This window comes from Zalophus californianus, chromosome 4 (assembly GCF_009762305.2).
Source record: "Zalophus californianus isolate mZalCal1 chromosome 4, mZalCal1.pri.v2, whole genome shotgun sequence".
NCBI classification, from domain to species: Eukaryota; Metazoa; Chordata; class Mammalia; order Carnivora; family Otariidae; genus Zalophus; species Zalophus californianus.
This window is the reverse complement of record NC_045598.1, coordinates 45,756,979-45,773,879: the sequence shown is the minus strand read 5'-3', so window position 1 is coordinate 45,773,879 and position 16,901 is coordinate 45,756,979. Positions and strand designations below refer to the sequence as shown.

Sequence of the window (16,901 nt, the reverse complement as noted above, 5' to 3'; positions counted from 1 at the left end):
CACCTTGAACATGGCATTCTACCTTTCAGTGCCTGGTTTTCCTGGTTTATTAAAATGGGGACAATCATAAGATGGCTCAAAGCATTACTGAGAGGCTTGAGTGAGATGATATTCCTGGAAGCACTCAGAGCCGCCTGCCACAGAGCTCAATTAGAAGTCCCATCTTTCATTGCAATTTGGATAAACTTTTCATTAGGTGAGACTTTCCAAGCCTGTCTTTGGCAGTGATTATTTACATCTCCCTCTAGCTTTCTACCTTGTCTGCCTTCCCGTGATGGTTAATTTTATGGGCTGATTTGACTGTGCCATGGTTGTGTCCAGATATTGAGTTGAACATTATTCTGGGTGTTTCTGGGAAGGTATTTTTGGATGAGATCAACATTTAAATCAGTATACTGAGTAAAGCAGATTGTTCTCCCTAATGTGGGTGGGCCTAACCCAATCAGTAGACATCCCAAATAGAACAAAAAGCCTGACCCTCTTCTGAGTAAGAAAGGACTCTTGCTGTCTGACTGCCTTCAAGCTGGGACTTCAGCTTTTTTCTTGCCTTTGACTCATACTGAAACATCAGCTCCTGCTGGGTCTCAAGCCTGCCAACCTTTGCACTGGAACTAAACCATCGGCTCTCCTGGGTCTCCAGCTTGCCAGTCACAGGTCTGGGGACTTGTCAGACTCCATAATTCTGTGAGCCAATTCCTTAAAATAAATAAATATATTCTATTGGTTCTATGAAACCAGTTAGTTAGAACTCCAACTAATACACCTCCTAATGCCTTCTTATGGCTACTGATGATTTTTCCTTTATTTAAAGTAATGAGATATGCATCTATAGTAAGTGGAACATGTGGTATTTTTAATGCTTTTTTTTTACTACCCTGAAAACTAAACAATACACTTTATTCCATGATACAGCCCACACACATCCAGATAAAATAAGTTTCAATACTTCATCATACTTTGATGCACTCTGATATTTTCCACCTATTTTATTCTATTTTGTTTTGTTAAATGCTGATCATGACCCACTAACTTTCTTTTACAATCTACTAGTGGGCTATGACCTGCAGTTTGAAAAATCCTAGAAAAACCATCCCTGAGACATTATAGCATGTCGGTTAATATCAGTTTCCAGGGTTTGACCCCTGGCTCTACTAGTTAATAGCACCATGACCTTGGGCGAGTTATTTAACACCACTGAGCTTCAGTTCTTAATTTGTAAATTGGGGATTATAGTATCTTCTTCCCAGGTCTTTCTTGAGGATTAAATGAGATAGTATGTTTAAAGTGTTTAACTCTGCCACATAGCAAAATGCTCAGTAAATGTTGACTGTCTTGCCACCTCTGCTAGAGCCTAAGCCTCTGATATATGGTATCAGAATGAATGATAGAATGTGTGAGAAAATGTTGGAGGGATAAATACTTGGACAGGATACAAACTCTACACCAGAAGATGTTGATTCAATACTGACTGAATCCCGTTAGTGATTTACTTAAGCTCTTTGGACCTCAGCTTTCTCTCTATAAAATTGGGGAAAATACTGGGTGCCTGGGTGGCTCAGTTGGTTAAGTGACTGCCTTCGGCTCAGGTCATGATCCTGGGGTCCCAGGATAGAGTCCCGCATCAGGCTACCTGCTCAGCGGGGAGTCTGCTTCTCCCTCTCCCACTCCCCCCTCTTGTGCGTGCTCTCTCTCTCATTCTCTCTCTCAAATAAATAAATAAAATCTTTAAAAAAATTGGGGAAAATACTAATACACCTTCTCATAAGGTATTACGAAGATTATCTGGAATATTAGATGTGAATATATTGTACTTTACCAATATTAGGAGTTATTATATGTAAATATATTTTATTAAAACCAGATATTTCAATTAGCTCTAAGTACAGTGAAGTTTAAAAATTAATTCATTTTAGGTGGTAACCAATTAATTATGTGTTGTCCACACAATAAATTATTTCTGACTATAATTAGATGATTATGACAAAGAGAAACCCTGTTACCTTCTGTGCACCCTCGATGAGAGGAACCATGTTGGTATCTAGGCAGTGCTTACCATGTTCGTGTGCTTAATAAATGTTTGTTGAATGAAAAGCTTAAGGAATGAGTAAGTAAAGGAAGGGAAGGGGCAGGGAGGAAGAGCATGTGGAATTATAATTGACATCAACTTTAGTGAGTTTTTATTGTGTTTCTGTGGCTTTTTCTACTCTCTGAGTTAGGTGGTAGACCAGCTCGTCCAGGACCCCTAGCTGGAAGGTGATGATCAGTGACAGGCAGAATGTACTGTGCTCTCGCTGGAAGGGTCTTTCCCAGGGTCACTGTTATCTGGCATCCATCAAGGGGAGGAATGATGGAACACAGGCACTGATTTGGGCAGAGTTGTTAACACTTTGAAAGATAGTGATGAGAATTCAAAGTGACCTTGATGAATGGGAAAAGCAGTCCCTCCAAAACTGGATGAAGTTCCAGGGACAGAAATGAATGACCTTGATCAAAAAAAAAAAAAATGGGCAGGTGGAGGAGAAGACATAATTGCTGAGGCTCCAAGTCTACAGCAAAAGCATTGGTCACTGCAGGCTGGACACAATGATAATGATTTCCTTTCTATTTGAAGACTGTTTCAGAGCTGACCAATTGCAGTGCCCTATGAGACAGGTTATCTTGTTATCCTCACTTTACAGATGAGAGGGCAGTTAACATTACAGAGTTAATAACTGAAAACCTGGGAATAAAATAAAGCATGTGGTAATAAAAAAACCACCATAGTACAGCAACTACAGGTAACGTTTTCTAACTCTTACTATATGCCAGGCGCTGGGCCACTTGCTCACATAAATAGTTTCATTTCATATTCACAAGAATCCTATGAAGTAGCTACTATCATTGTCTCATTTAGAAGAACAGAAAACTGAGGCATGAGGAGGATAACTAATTTGCCTGAAGGTCACTTGGCTAATAAATGGTGGAGATGAGATTTGAATCCAGGCAAAGGTTCTGATTCAGAACCTTTTCTAGCAATTGATCTTTATTGGGTGCTTGTTAGAGGCTGAGCACTGTACTAAATATTTTCTGTGCATATGTTCACTCATTCCTCACTCATTTACTCTGTGAGATAAATGCCATTAATACTTCCAGTTTAACAGGTTAAGAAATTGAGACTTAAAATGTCTAAATAACCTGCCCTTGATCACACAGCTAGTAAGTGACAGAACCCATGTGTTCAACCACTGGGCTATGCTACTATTATCCTGCATTCAAGGGGGAAAAATATCTAAACACTTACTATGGAAGATGTGGTTAGAATTATTCTCAAACAAACCTTTTTGTTTGGTCTTGAAAAGCTGAGGTTTAGAGAAATTAAGTACCCTGATCAAGGTCATGCAGCTATTAACTGGTGGAACCAAGATGCACACCCACATGTGTCTGACTCCCAAGTTTAGGTTCCTTGTTACCATGACACTAGCACATGTTTTCCTTCTATAGTCCTTGATCACATGACTTTATGACCTACTGACCCCACCTACAACTGGAATCTATAATAGTAACTACTGTTTGGACGGTGTTTTACTGTTACATGCAAACAATGAATCATGGAACACTACATCAAAAACTAATGATGTAATGTATGGTGATTAACATAATAAAATTAAAAAAAGTAGTTTATTGCTCATATATTAGTGATGGGAAAACTGAGATTCAGAGACATAAAGTATTAGCTTTCAGATGGCAGTGCCTACATGAAAAGCAAAGATATCTCTGTTGGAAAAAATATTTTTACTACCACATTGCCTGCTGGCTTTCATGGGGCCAGACAGTGCTGCTGGTTTCCTTCGCAGGCAAAGCATCAATAGATGTCACTTTCCGCAAGGTCTTTGCAGAGTTCTTTCAAATGGCCAAAATCCATATAATCATGGACCTTTAGAGTCTTGAGGACCATTCATTTACTTTCTATTCCATGCATGGTTTCCATCATAGCATCCCTGATAAAGGTATCAATCAGATTTACCTAGATTCTTAGATGCTGATGGGACACTCTATTTTCTGTTATGTTTTGAAAGACAAAGGGCACAGAAGCTGAAACAGATGTGTTAGGACCTATCTCCATTAACCACAAAACAGGAGTCCAAAGCAGACCACTACCATCTTTGTCCCAAAGATATTTATGGAATATCCACTAACCTCTGATACTTTTCTCATTTTACATGTCAACATGGGTGGAGGGAACTGGCAGAGAAAACACAGCATAACCTGGTGAGCAACAGTCAAGGGAGTGGAGCGGAAGGCCCAGCGGGTAGGTACTGAGGACATAATGAGACATATGAGGAGAGAGAGAGGAAGTCAGAATTATTCCCAGATTGTGATTCTGGACAAAGGCAGCTGGGATAAAAGGGAAAGAAGCCTGGACTATAACTCAAAATAACTCATGTATTTTTCATTTACTAATGATAGAGGTTTACAGCCTCATTTCCTTCATCTGTAGAAGTAAGGAAACCTCTCCTCTTGCACAGATCTTTGGAAGATTGAGTAAGAAGATACATAAAACAGCCAAAGGCATGAAAAGATGCTCAACATCACTCATCATCAGGGAAATGCAAATCAAAACCACAGTGAGATATCACTTCACACCTGTTAGGACATCTATTATCAAAAAGATAAGCGACCACAAATGCAGGTGAGGGTGTGGAATGAAGGGAACCCCCGTGTGCTGTTGGTGGGAATGTAAACTCATACAGCCACCACGGAAAACAGAATGGAGGCGCCGCAAGAAATTAAAAATAGAACTACCGATATATCCAGCAATCTGACTTTTGTGAATACATGCAAAGGAAATGAAATCATTATTTAGAAAATATATCTATACTCCCATGTTCACAGCAGCATTATTCAGATTAGCCAAAATATGGAAACAATGTAAGTCAACAGATGAATGGATAAAGAAAATGTGGTACAGATATCCAAAGGAATATTATCCAGCCTTTAAAAAGGAGATCCTGTCATTTGTGACAACATAGATGAACCTGGAAGACATCATGATAAGTGAAATAAGGCAGACAGGGGCGCCTGGGTGGCTCAGTCGTTAAGCATCTGCCTTCAGCTCAGGTCATGATCTCAGGGTCCTGGGATCGAGTCCCACATCGGGCTCCCTGCTAGGCGGGAAGCCTGCTTCTCCCTCTCCCCCTCCCGTTGCTTGTGTTCCTGCTCTCGCTGGGTGTCTCTATCAAATAAATAAATAAAATCTTTTGAAAAAAGAAAGAAAGAAGGCAGACATAGACAAATACTGCATGGTGGAGCCAAAAAAAAAAAAAAAAATCAACATCATAGAAACTGAGAGCAGAAAAGTGATTACCAGAGGTGAGGGTGGGAGAAATAGGAGAAGGTGTTGAAAGGGTACAGATTTTAGTTATAAGATGAATAAGTTCTGATGTATAACATGGGGATTGTAGTTGACAGCACTGTATCATGTAATTGAAACTTGCTAAAAGAATAAAACTTAAATGTTCTCACCAAAACAAGGCAAATAGGCAAAAACAGTATGGAGGTTCCTCAAAAAATAGAGTTATGCCACATGATCCAGCAATTCCACAACTCAGTATCTATACAAAGAAAATGAAAATACTAACTAAAAAAGATAGAGGCACCCTTATGTCTTTTTGATAATAGCCATTCTGACAGCTGTAAGGTGATATCTCATTGTGGTTTTGATTTGCATTTCCCTAATAATTAGTGATGTCAAGCATCTTTTCATGTGCCTGTTGGTCATCTCTACATCTTCTCTAGAAAAATGTCTTCATATTTTCTGCCCACTTTTTAATTGGATTTTTTATTTTCTTGTTCTTAAGTGGCATCAGTTTTTTATATACTTTGGGTATGAACCCCTTATCAGATATATCATTTGCAAATATTTTCTCCCATTTAGTAGGTTACCTTTTCATTTTGTCGATGGTTTCTTCACTGAGATGAAGCTTTATAGGTTGGCCAAGTCCCAATTGTTTTTTGTATTTGTTTCCCTTGCCTTTGGAGGCAGATCCAAAAATATTGCCAAGACCAATTGCTAGGAGTCTTATGGTTCAGGGCTTACATTCAAGTCTTTAAACCATTTGAGTTGATTTTTGTATATAGTATAAAACAATGGTCCAGTTTTCCCAACAGTGTTTATTAAAGAGAATTCTCTTTCTCCATTGGTCATTCTTGCCTCTTCCGCTGTAAATTAATTGCCCATATATGTGTGGGTTTATTTCTGGGCTTTCTATTCTGTTCCATTGATCAGTGTGTCTGTTTTTATGCCAATACCGTACTGTTTTTATCACTATAGTTTTGTAATATAGTTTGAAACCAGGGAGTGTGATGTCTCCAGCTTTGTTCTTTCTCAAGAATGTTTTGACTATTCAAGGTCTTCTGTGGTTCTGCACAATTTTTAGAATCATTTGTTCTAGTTCTCTGAAAAATATGTCGTTGGAATTTTGATAGGGATAGCATTGTATCTGTAGGTAGTATGGACATTTTAACAATATTCTTCCAATCCGTGAGCACAGACTATCTTTCCATTTATTTGTATCTTCTTCAATTTATTTCATCAATGTCCTACCATTTCAGAGACTTTTATAAGACCATACACTGAAAACTGTAAGACATCCTTTTATTTTTGATGTGTGGTTTCATGCTGCCTTTGAGGGAGAAGCATTTTATCTAAAGGATACATGAGAAGAAAACAGCCTTGTGCATCCTCTGGGGTGAACCCAGAGAGGATCTGAGGCAAACCCAAGGACAAAAGATTCTTCCAGAGCAAACCAGCCAGTGTGTTCACTTAAATCGTTCTATACCAAGCCCGTCTCTTTGAGGACATGAACATACACCACACAGGGTCTTTCTTAGGAACAAGCATTTTATAGAATATAAATATTATTATTTGACATGGATCAAAGATACACAGAAAAAGACCGTAACAAAGAGGAAAGAGAGAGAGACAGAGAAAGAAAGGTGCCCAAAGAGGAAGAGAGATGGAGGATGACAGAGACAAAGAAGAAACTAGACAAATATCAAATATGGAGAGAAGGGTGTGCATGATTCTATTTGTCAAAGGGAAAGAAGGTAGATATTTTTGTTCTTTGTAGGTTAATATGTAAATGGAATTCTGATTTATTAGCGGTCTCCAGCAGATGAGGTGATGATTAGCACATTTCCATATTTATAGAAAAGCAACACTAACTTTCCGGATTTATAGAAAATCAGCTCTTCACAAATAGCAAATTGTGCTATTATCGACATATGGTTTTCTATAAACAGAGCTGAGGTAATTATCCCTGGGACAATTTGTTGGTGGGCTCCTTTTGAATATTAACCACATTGGAAGCCCATTTCTGCCTCACAGATTTTAAAGAGGAGGGGCCATGAGACACCCCAGACAATTAATTAGTAATCCAACACCAAAGACAGAGCCCAAATGAAAGGCTCTACCCAGGACCACATGGTGGAGAGACCATAGGTCCAGGGCTCTGACGCCAGCTTCCTGCAGCTCTGGGCAAAGTAATTAACCTCCCTGAGGAGCCTCAGCATTTATGGGCTAAAACTGGGATAATACCAACCTCCAAGTGTTGTCAAGAAAACAAAATGAGAATGTGCGCAACAGCACCTGGAAACTAGTAGGTCCTCAACAAATGTTAACCATGTTTCCTTCCTTACATTTTTGAATGATTCTTTAAAAACCCACTTGAATTAAGGTTTTCAAACTCCTTTTTTATATTGACCTGTCATAAACTGTTTGTTTTGTATCATGACTCCATACGTGTATAACTGGAAAAAATTTCTTGAAGCAATAACTTCTATTCACTACCTGTAGTCCTCTATGATATTCTCTAGTCTCTCCTTTGTTGTTGTTGTTGTTGTTTAAGATGTTGTTTGTGATCCATACATTGATTTTAAAAGACCTACTATTAGGAAGGAAGTACTCTGCTGCAGGAGGGTGGGGACCATATTTCGGTTTGCTTACCATTGATCTCTAGCACAAATACATAATAGAGAGTCAAGAGATATTTGAATTATAAAAGAGTGAATACATGGATAGATGGATGAATTAATGAATGACCCTAATCAGGAATCTAAATTAATGCCCCCTTTCAAACTCCATGTCTTGTTTTATACATTCACTATGTACTTAATGCTGTGCTGAGTGCTAAAGAGATAAAGAAGTGTTGGACATAATTCTTGCTTTCAAAGATCTCGCTATCTAGATGAGAAAAATATTACAATTTGGAAAATTATCTTTTGAAGATTAAAGAGTGTGGAATTTACATGAATGTGCTGAAGGAAAGAAACGGACACATGGGTGTAGTCAGGGAAACTTCCTGAAACTGGGAAGTTTAATTTAGCTTTGAAGGATGGTTAGATTTCTCAGCCTTCTACTCACTCATTGACTAGGTCAGTCATTCTCAAACTGTCGTGAGCATCAGAATCACCTGGACGGCTGGTCAAAACACAGACCGCTGGGTCCTCTTACCAGTTTCTGATTTAGTAGGTTTGGGATGGGATCCTGAGAATTTACATTTCTAACAGGTTCCCAGGTGATACTGATGCTGCAGTTAAAATCCACACTTCGAGAATCACTGTTCTAACCATTCTGAGTGAGACCATGAAGGCTCTTGATGCCATGCTAAGGAGTTTAAGCATTCAGGATTTTAGACAAAGAAGTGATATCACTGTATCAGTAAAGCAGAAAGATCATTCTGGGAGCAGTTGTTGAGAATGGGTTGCAGAGGTGAGCCTTCCCCTAGATTTCAGAGCCAACGCAGTGATAAGTGACAGGTGGGAACCCAGCCTACCACTGTAGGAGTGAAGGTGGAGGAGAGGGGTGGAGTGAGGGCCGTTCCAGAGCCAGAACTGAAGGTTCTTTGAGATCTACAGAGTAAAGGAGGAGGAATCTTGGATGACTCCGGGTGTCTAGCATCACAGACTGATTATATGGCAGTTCCATTAACTAAGAATCTATAAGTTTTAACATTTTAAATAACAAAATCCCAAATATTGTTTATTATCAAAGAGGTAACTGTAGTGAAATAGAAAACATAGTTTGGGGGAGCCAGACAAGTCTGAGTTCAAATCCTGTTTGTGATGCTTCCTAGCACATCATTTCACCCTTCTGGACCTCAGTTCCCTGTAAATAATAATACTCTGAACTGCAGTGCTTACTACAACATATTTCTTGGTGCTCCTCCCCCTGTTCCGCCCCCAGTCCATTATCACCTCCACATGTCTCCCCACTCTAATTACAGCACTGCCCTATGCAACCTCCTACACAAGTATTAGGTATGTTACCTTACACAGTTATCCCCCATGAGATCACACGTGGCTCATAGTCAGTGCTCAGAAAACTGCAAACCACATCCTGGCGTATGCATCGGCTACTGTGTGCGTAAAGCTTCTGTCCTACTTACCAAGTGATTCCATTTTTTCTCTGTCAAGCACCAGGATATATTCATAAACGCCACCCATTGATCCAGACGTTATGTAATGAGTGCCATAGTCATTGATGAACTTGGCATACATGCCGTAATTGTACTGCTCTGGGAGCTCCATTAATGATTGCAGCATGCCTTCATCCAGCACAATATTGTCCCTCCTCATCTTAAAATGAGCAGTCTGCACCTTTGTGAAAATTCTCAGGAAGTTATATTTCTGCCAGCAACCACCACCATGGAATAAGGGAAGAGAAGAGAGAGAGTGCACATGTTACTACATGACATAATGCGAAAGGTAGTATTTAGTAGCTGTGGGAAATATATATATATATATTTACATGTAAACACATGAGCATTTGTATTATTCTATTTTACAGGCATAAGTGAAACACCAGTATGTGCCTGGCTGCCTCTCTCATGCCTGCATCTCTGTTCCCACTGCCCCTGTTCAGGTCCTCTTCTCCTCAACTCTCATCTGGGTTGGTTCCTGCAATGTGCTTCATGGTGCTGCTCACTGTGTTCTGCCCCCAGTCCATTGTCACCTCCACTAATTGCTCTAATAACAACACTCCATGATGCAACCTCCTGTACAGGTATTCGGTATCCACTCACAATTATGCTTAGGAATATTTTTGATGACATGAAATGCCAACCTTACCTACTGATGTAACTTACTGAACAAGTATCTGTAAGAGCCTGTAGTCACTTGCATTATGCCAGGAGCAGAGGACATAATCTTGAATGAGATAGGCCCCTGCCATCATGGAGCTTATGTTCTAGTGGTAATCTTGTACTATTAAGGAAAAAAGGAAAGCAAGCTCCTGAGATAATAAAAAAGAGACAAAACTGGGATAATTTTGGATTGGTTCAAGAGGAATGGGATTGGGGTGCATGGGTGGCTTAGTCTCTTAAGCATTCGACTCTTGGTTTTGGCTCAGGTCATGGTCTCAGGGTTGTGAGATTGAGCCCCACATCGGGCTCCATGCTGGACGTGGAGCCCACTTAGGATTCTCTCTCTTTCCCTCTGCCCCTTCCTTCCTCGGGCTCTCTTGAGCTCTCCCTCTCTCTCAAAAAAAAAAAAAAATTAAGAGGAAGAGGATTGTGTATGGGCATTACTTCCAAGTAAACCTTGATCCAAAGTGATAGTGAAATTTTGAAAAGACCATCTGCTTCAAGAAAAGTCCACATGACCATGTAATAGCCAGATCTCAGAACAATTCTTTCCCTTTAGAGCAATAGCTAACTTGATGGCAAATCTCCAGAATGGAAATTTATATTTGTTGAATAAGTTAATTTTCATAACTGTATTTTCATCATCCAGAATAATTTTTGGGGCCCCAGCTAAACCCACAGTGCTGGCATCAATATTGTTGAGGCATTTTGGTAAACTCTGAAACAATTCAGTAAATATTTCTCTGGGCCCCTGGCGATTTCTCCATCTTCATCACTCCCTACGTTCCCTTCCCACCCTGTGCGTCAGCTGGTTGAAGGCCTTGCAGTCCCACCTTAGTGTGAGGCCACCTGTCATCCCCAGGACTTTACATACTGCTGTTTCCCAGGCCTAGAATACCCTTGGCTGACTCCCACCTCCCTTCATCGGGACAACCTGTACTAGTCTTTAGAACACAGTTTAGGTGGATGTCCCTTCCTCAAGGAAGCATTGCCTGGTTGCTCAGGTTAATAGGAAGTTAGTGATGAGTGTTTGATGAATCAATGAATGATTGACAGAGCATACCAGTCCTCCAATCTTTTCCGAAAAGCAAGGCTTGCTTTCAAATTCTTCCCAACCTACAGGGTTTACAGGGCCTGGCTTTCTCTTTAAGACATTACTATTCTAAGTATTTCCCTGTTTGCTCCAGGTAACCATGAAAAAGAATGGGGTGAGGCGATAAGAGTTCTACTATTATCATTCAATTTTACTCCCTTTGTGATGATTCTGTGTGCAAAAGCGTAATAAGAAAAACAAACATGATTACCACTGATCAGACATTTCCAATTACACAAGCAAATGCAGGTTCAATTACTACTGTACTTTTTAATGCAATTAAGGTAATGCATGTTCAGTTTAAGATTATGGAATACTGTTTGACACAGGCATTATGCTTTAATACCTTCTTATTATACTTGTTTAACTCATTCAAGAACGAAGAGTCTCGTGACCCAGATACACCCACGTCCAGTGTTACAGGGCTGCTTATGGGGCCCACACCAACAGTTACTCCGGCTGACACAGACTTGTCATTTTTTACTTTAGAAAGAAGGTCACGTGCATCATCGTACAACTCTGAGGAGAGTCTAGTATCTGCCAGGGCCTGAAAAGAAGCAAACAGATGTTAGCTTTGTGCACACAGAGTTATATTCCAATTTGTGCTTAATATTTAAATCTTTGCTCTGTAAAATATCACAAAGCAGATTCTTATCAATAATTATTTTAAAAGGCTACTCCAGGCATCAGGTTGATGCTCACTCACTAAAATACCGAAAATACAGCAGTTAGTTTAGTTGTTGCTTAATGGCAGTGCTAAAATATTTATTTAAATACACACACACTCATGATTCTGATAAAATGCTGTATTGTTCCGAGTACAGATTTTTTTTCCAGCTGACTTATCCTTCCTGTAGAGAAGGTCACCCTTCTCTGCAATGGAGACATCCAGAAAGCCACGCCTGGGTGTGGATCTGGGAGGAAAGGGGCAAGGAAGCCGAAGAGGTAGTGGGAGCTCTAGGCAGAGGTATGCTCTCGTGCTGCCCACAAATGCAGGGTTATTTCATTCCAGGCACATGGTAGCGTTGCATGTCTCTGCCAGCTTGAATGGAGGCGTGGTCTTGTGCCTGGTCTGAGCTGAGAGAACAAGGCTTAAGAGCACACGAGTGGTTCACTCGGCAATCACGAGAGCATGTGTTGAGATGGAGACTCCATTCGTTTGGGTCCCAAGTGTCTGTGATGATGAGTGCTCCTTCCACCTTGGGATGGATGCATAGCTTAGGGCATTGTTGCTTTAAAGTACTGAGATTTCATAATCCTTTGTTGCCACAGCATAGCCTAGTCTATCTTGCTGGACACGTAAGCGCCAGACCATCCTCAAGGTTAGGGAAATGGCGTTGTCTGTGTCTTCCAGCTCGGCTTACCAGAGGCTGATAGCAGCGGTGGAAGCTGGGCGGGGAGAGGGGGGGAAACCATAAGCCTGGCCTTGTCCTATTGTCAGTATTTTTCTCTTGAGAAAGTTGAGGGAGGGGGGATGTGACTAATAATTGTTCAGAATCCTTGGATCCTGCCATCTGTCTGTAAAGATAGAATGCATATGGCTATATGGATATGTGTGTAATTGTTTTCCCTTCTAAAGGACATAGAGCCGGGGCTCCATTGAGCTAGATCTGGATTTGAATCTTGTCTCTGCCACCTACTGCAGTAGACCTTTGGGCCTGACACTTTATCCCTCTGAGTCTCTCGGTCTTTTTCCTATCTAAAATGGGGCAGTGATAATATCTACCTCATTGTGTTGTTGTGAGGATCAAATGAGAGGATTTGTGTAGAAGTATGCAATCTGGTGCACGGTGAGCATCTGGTGAAGCTGTCAGTGTGGACATCTCACCCAGAGTGGGGGAGGGTCACAGAAAGGAGTGGTCGGGAGGAGGCTCTGGAGCTGGTCATGAGCCATGGGAGGCTCCGAGTGCCCAGGAGAGCACAGAATTTTAGAGATGGAGAGAATTTAGGGATCCACAGCATTTTGCAAGCGCTTCTCGACAGCAGAACCCTTTCTGTAAACAAAATCCCGTATGGAAAACCAAGATAGGAAGGTTATCAGAGAAAAGACAAATAAGGAAAGTCATCAGAGAAAAGACAAACACCATGTGATTTCGCTCATAATGTGGAATTTAAGAAACAAAACAAATGCACAGAGGAAGAAAGAGACAAACCAAAAAAGATTCTTAAATACGGAGAACAAGCAGGTGGTTGCCAGAGGGGGCGGGGGAGGATGGGTGAAACAGGCGGTGAGAGTTAAGAGGACACTTACGATGCGCGCGGGGTGTTGTGCGGAGGTGTTTTGTGCACCTGAAACTAATGTAACACTGCGCCAACTATACTGGAACTTTGAAACACAGCAAGAAAGGAGATGATCAGTAGGCAGCTGCTCTCGGTGAAACAGGGGCCTTGGGCTCAGAAAACTGCCCAGCTACCTCCTCTCCTAACCCCCAATTTACATGCTGGGAAGCTGGGCCCAGGGAGGGGCAGGGAGCTGCTCAAGGTCTCAAATACTTATAGTCTAACTCAGCACGACTTGAACTAGGTCTTCTGACTAGCAGCCCAGAGAACTGGACCTCGAATCCGTTTTCATTGATTATGGAATGGAGCCAAGATGTGGCAGGTGGATGGTCACACTCTGTTGGCCTCTCGTTGGCCCTGCCCTTGCCTGTCAGTGCCCTTCAGCACCAAGCATGTATAGGGGCAGATGTAAAGGGACCTTCAGCCACCAGCAAGCCCTCCAGGAAATAGAATCTTCCAAAGCTAGGAGTCCATCTCCAGGAACAGGCCTCTCTCCCTCCCCACCCCCACCCTACAGTGGCCTGTGAGCACCCTGTGCAGACTTACCTCAAAGTGGTACTTGAGGAAGTTGTAGGGTTTCCGGAAGTACTTCTCATCCTCTCCGTGGTAGAGATGCTCACAGGAGGGGTCATAGCGAAGCTCCCTCCATTCCCCATTGTATACCATCTCACACTGGCCCCCATAATACCTGGCATCGTACACACTCTGAGTTTCTTCCTGGGTCAGGATATTGTACCTAAATCAAAAAGGCAGGCACCTTCTGGGAGAGAGCACTGGAAAGGCAAAAATAGCATCCTCTGGAAGACGTTATTGTTGGGCCGAGCAGCAGCTTCTAGAACTATGTTCTGTGAACCTCTAGGGTTCCTCAAAGTACCTGAAACTCCACTTTGGATAACACTGGAAACCTGAGTGGGCTCAGCCAGGCCCCCAGGTTCCCCTTGACAGCTCCATCAGCACCTAGAACGGTGCTTCCATAGAGAAGGCACTCCTTAAAATTTGTTGTGTGAGTTACAAAGAATATGCACAATTATCAAAACTCCAAGCACAGAGCCCATTTCCCAGCTCTGCCACACCTAGCTGTGTGACCTTGGGGAAATCATTTAACTTCTCTGTGCCTCAGTTTAGTCATTTGTAAAAAGCAGTTAATACTACTGCCCTCAGAGAGCGAAATGCCTTACAACATGGAAAGGAACCAGAAAGTACTTAGCATATATTAAGTACTGAATAAACATTACTGTTGTTGTTTTTGTTTGTACTGTTTCAGAAAAAGGCTCTGCGGGTAAAAAATAGATTGGACATATTGACTCTCAGTGCTAAGCTGAGACTCTAATCCTCAGAAAGGCCATTATCTCCAAGGAGGCATGGAATGTCAGAGGGTGCAATTTGGAAATCATGGAGACTCCTGTTTAATTTCTAGCTCTGTCATGTACTAGCTGTGTGAATCTGGACATATTCTAGATGCGTTCTGAAGCTCGTTTTCCTCATTTGAAGAATGGACATAATAAAACTACTTCTCATGGTTTTTGTGACATCTAAATGAGAGTATTAAAGTAAAATGGAAGTAAAGTTGTAGCACATATTAGGCACTCCAAAAATGATACCTCCTCTCCTCTAGCCCAGTACCCTTCCAGAAATACTTTCCCTTGCTTCCCCCTCTGGGGCATTTCTCATCTATCTGCCCAGGAACTGCATTTTAGGCTATAGATGGGTGAACTATACTTAAGCACAGTGTTACACAGGTGAAATACAGCTTTAATTTTCTAAAAAAGAGAAGGTTAAATAAAAGCATTTTGATTTGGCTAAGAGATCCAAGGACTAACAATCAAAGGCTCTTATGGTATAGATAATAAAATGATTGCTTGTCTCTGCCTCTCAAACTCCTATTCAGCCTTTAAAACCCAACTCAGACATTGCCCCCTCTATCTGACCTTCTTTGATTATCCTGGACAGATAGTTGTTCCTTCCTCTGTATTCACATGGCATTCAGTGATTACCCTTGGCATAGCATTTGTCATATTCGCTCATTCCCTCCATGAAAAGGCACAAAGGCAGAAGATGAGCAGGGGGTTAACTATGAATAAAACCTGCCTTGAAGGAATAAATGGATAATTATAGAGTACCTGGCATATAGTAGAAATTCAAGGTATGTTACCTTCCTTCTTCACCTCTTCTCTCCGTCTCTTTCTTCATATTAATGGAAGTGATGTAGTAATAGCTATCGTGAATTGAATACACACTCTACCAGACATTTAGCATACATTAACTTTCAACCCCATGACAATCTTGCAAGTGCAGAAATTGAAGCTCAGAAAAATTAGGTAATTTGCCTATAGTCACAGCTAAGTTTTTTTGACACCAAAATCTGGGTTCCTTCCCTTTACTTTGCCCCTTACCTTTCTGTCTTTTTGCCCATTGAACATGTCTCTGCCTTTGGCTTATCAATATAGGCTCTCTGGTGGGCCAGACAAAAACTCAAAGGAATAATTAGTTCTAAGATTATACTGTAACCTCTAAGCATAAAAGGTTACTAAGCCTATGTATCTTTAGAAAAGCTGATTGCAGAAGGCCCAGTGAAAGTGAAAAGATATAGAGAAATTCCACTTTTTGGAAATCTATGCAGAAATACATGTACAAAGATAATGTGCAAGGATGTTCGTTGTAGCATTGTTTATAAAAGGAAAAAATGGGAACAATCTAATTATCTTTCAATAGGAAGTAGTCAAATAAATTTTCATGTAGTTATACTATGGGAGAAGAGTCAGCAACATTTTTTTTTATAAAGGGCCAGATATTAAATATGTTAGGCTTTACAGGCCATAGGTATTTGTTGCAAATACTCAACTCCCATCACTGCGGGGTGAAAGCTGCATCCCAATAAAACTTTAATTACAAAAACAGGCAACAGACTGAATTTGACCTTTAGGCCATAGTTTGCTGACCCCTGTTATAGAACACCATGTTGCTTAGAAAAAGAATAGAAAATATGGGGGGAAATCTTCAAAATATATTATTAAGTAAAAAAAAAAAGCAAGTTAGACACAATATGTGTAGTACAATCACATTTATGTAAAATATACTTATATCTGTCATGCACAACACATATAGGCATATCTTCCATACAGTGTATATTGTCAGTGCATTGTTTACATGATCTGAAAGTCCTACACCAAACTGTTGACAGGGGTCAGTTCCAGGGAGGGAAGTGAGAGGGGGTGACTGGGTAGAGTGCAGGTTGAGGAGGGCGAAGGAAGACTTTTGGTTTTTACCTCAAACAGGTATTACTTCTATAGCAATAAATAAAAATTTAAAAACTAGAACATGCTTAAATTAAAAAAAAAAAAGACACCAGGAAAAAGACTTCTGAGATCTTGAGCAGAATGAAAAACCATCGAAGTGTCAGCTATTGG

General features: G+C 40.8%; 1 protein-coding gene across 2 annotated transcripts in view; it reads right to left on the bottom strand.

Moving 5' to 3' along the window:
* C8A (complement C8 alpha chain) overlaps positions 1–16,901 on the bottom strand; it is a 68,669-nt gene that overhangs the window by 27,956 nt on the left and 23,812 nt on the right. For both annotated transcript variants that reach the window (XM_027572777.2, XM_027572770.2), the window contains exons 5-7: positions 14,041–14,230; positions 11,561–11,761; positions 9,426–9,666 (exon numbers count right to left, since the gene is read on the bottom strand). In XM_027572777.2, the coding sequence (XP_027428578.1) occupies positions 9,426–9,666; positions 11,561–11,761; positions 14,041–14,230 (632 nt within the window). The remainder of the gene's footprint in view (positions 1–9,425; positions 9,667–11,560; positions 11,762–14,040; positions 14,231–16,901) is intronic.